Raw genomic sequence first — 1245 nt, 5'->3', positions numbered from 1 at the left:
GACCATCTCCTGGGACCCCGGCGCCATGAATGCCTCCTCCCTGCATGCCTGCCCCTGCCATGTTAGGAACCTGTGGGCACAAGAGACGGGGTAAGGACCAAGGGGTCTCTGGACTCAGCCATGTGAACACAGGAACACAGAGCAGATGATCAGATGGATGCCCTCACAGCCAACCTGAAGACACCCGAGCACAAAGAAACATGTGTTTTATGAGCTCTCCTGTCCCTCCAACTCCTGCACATCAGGAAGAGGTGGAGAGGCCCAAGCCTCATCCTGTCCCCAGCGTTATGGGCAGTGCCTGGGGAGATGGACGGATGCCCTGACCCCCTCAGAGAGCCACTGACCCAAGCCTCGTGCTTCCCAGAGGTGCTGCTGCTGCAGGATGCGATCACACCCCCCACCCGGCACCCATCTACAAGACACCATCAGCGCCCAACCAGCTGGGCAGAGGTGCTGTGTGTACCTGGCGGGGCCCCTGCGGGCCACTGGCTCCCATGCTAAGCGGCCCAGGACCCTGTATCCCACCAGGCATGGGGCCACGCGGGTTGGGACCAGGCCCTCGAGGCTCCAAGCCCCGTTGCTCCATGACCCTGGCTTCCATAGCCCTGGCTTCCAGCACTCTTGGCTCCAGCCCTCGCGCCTCCAGGGCTCGCGCTTCCAGGGCTCGCGCCTCCATCACCCGGGGCTCCAGCCCTCGTGGGGATCCCTCCCGACTGCAGAGGAAAAACAAGGCAAGCTGTTGGCGAGAGCAGTGCTGCAGGGAGTGTGGAGCGAGCCCCCTACCTCCTGTGTCTGGGGGCCAGAAGGTGCAGGCCTTGGGGCAGAGGGGACATGCCTGGAAGAAGACCTTTGCCCCACGGGACTGTCCCTCCTTGCCCTGGGGTCGGTTGTTTCACTGCCCAAACCCCCTTCCTATGTCTCTTGCTGGGGCAGTGGGCTCCATTCTGACTCCTTGTCCGTGCTCTTTAAGCCACCCGTTGTGTCATGCCCCCTCTCTCACCTCGAGCATCCATCAAGGGCCCCCGCGGCTCTCCCATCAGTGGTCGGGGTTCTCCCATGGGGCCCCCCCTCATCGGCCACGGCTGTCATGCCCAGGCATATGGTGCATAGGGGCTCCCTGGTGGGGCGGCCCAAGGTAACCTCTGACGCAGAGAGACGAGGAGAGCAAAGCAGGAGGAGGAGAAAAAGCGAGAGAGTGTGAATCAGACGCTGGCTTGGCAGGGGCAGGGCACGGAGCTGGACGGG

General features: G+C 63.2%; 1 protein-coding gene across 1 annotated transcript in view; it reads right to left on the bottom strand.

Moving 5' to 3' along the window:
* The window catches only part of LOC104411122 (cleavage stimulation factor subunit 2-like), a gene marked incomplete at its 5' end in the record, with an annotated part of 5388 nt that overhangs the window by 347 nt on the left and 3796 nt on the right, over positions 1-1245 (bottom strand). Inside the window, 4 exon segments of the mRNA XM_010021468.1 lie at positions 1-70; positions 464-705; positions 986-1075; positions 1078-1142. The exon segment at positions 1-70 is cut by the window's left edge and continues 101 nt beyond it. Of these exon segments, the coding sequence (XP_010019770.1) occupies positions 1-70; positions 464-705; positions 986-1075; positions 1078-1142 (467 nt within the window).

This window comes from Nestor notabilis, unplaced genomic scaffold, assembly GCF_000696875.1.
Source record: "Nestor notabilis isolate BGI_N333 unplaced genomic scaffold, ASM69687v1 scaffold16919, whole genome shotgun sequence".
NCBI classification, from domain to species: domain Eukaryota; kingdom Metazoa; phylum Chordata; class Aves; order Psittaciformes; family Psittacidae; genus Nestor; species Nestor notabilis.
Note: the sequence above shows the minus strand (reverse complement) of the source record. Positions and strands in the feature narration are given on the sequence as shown.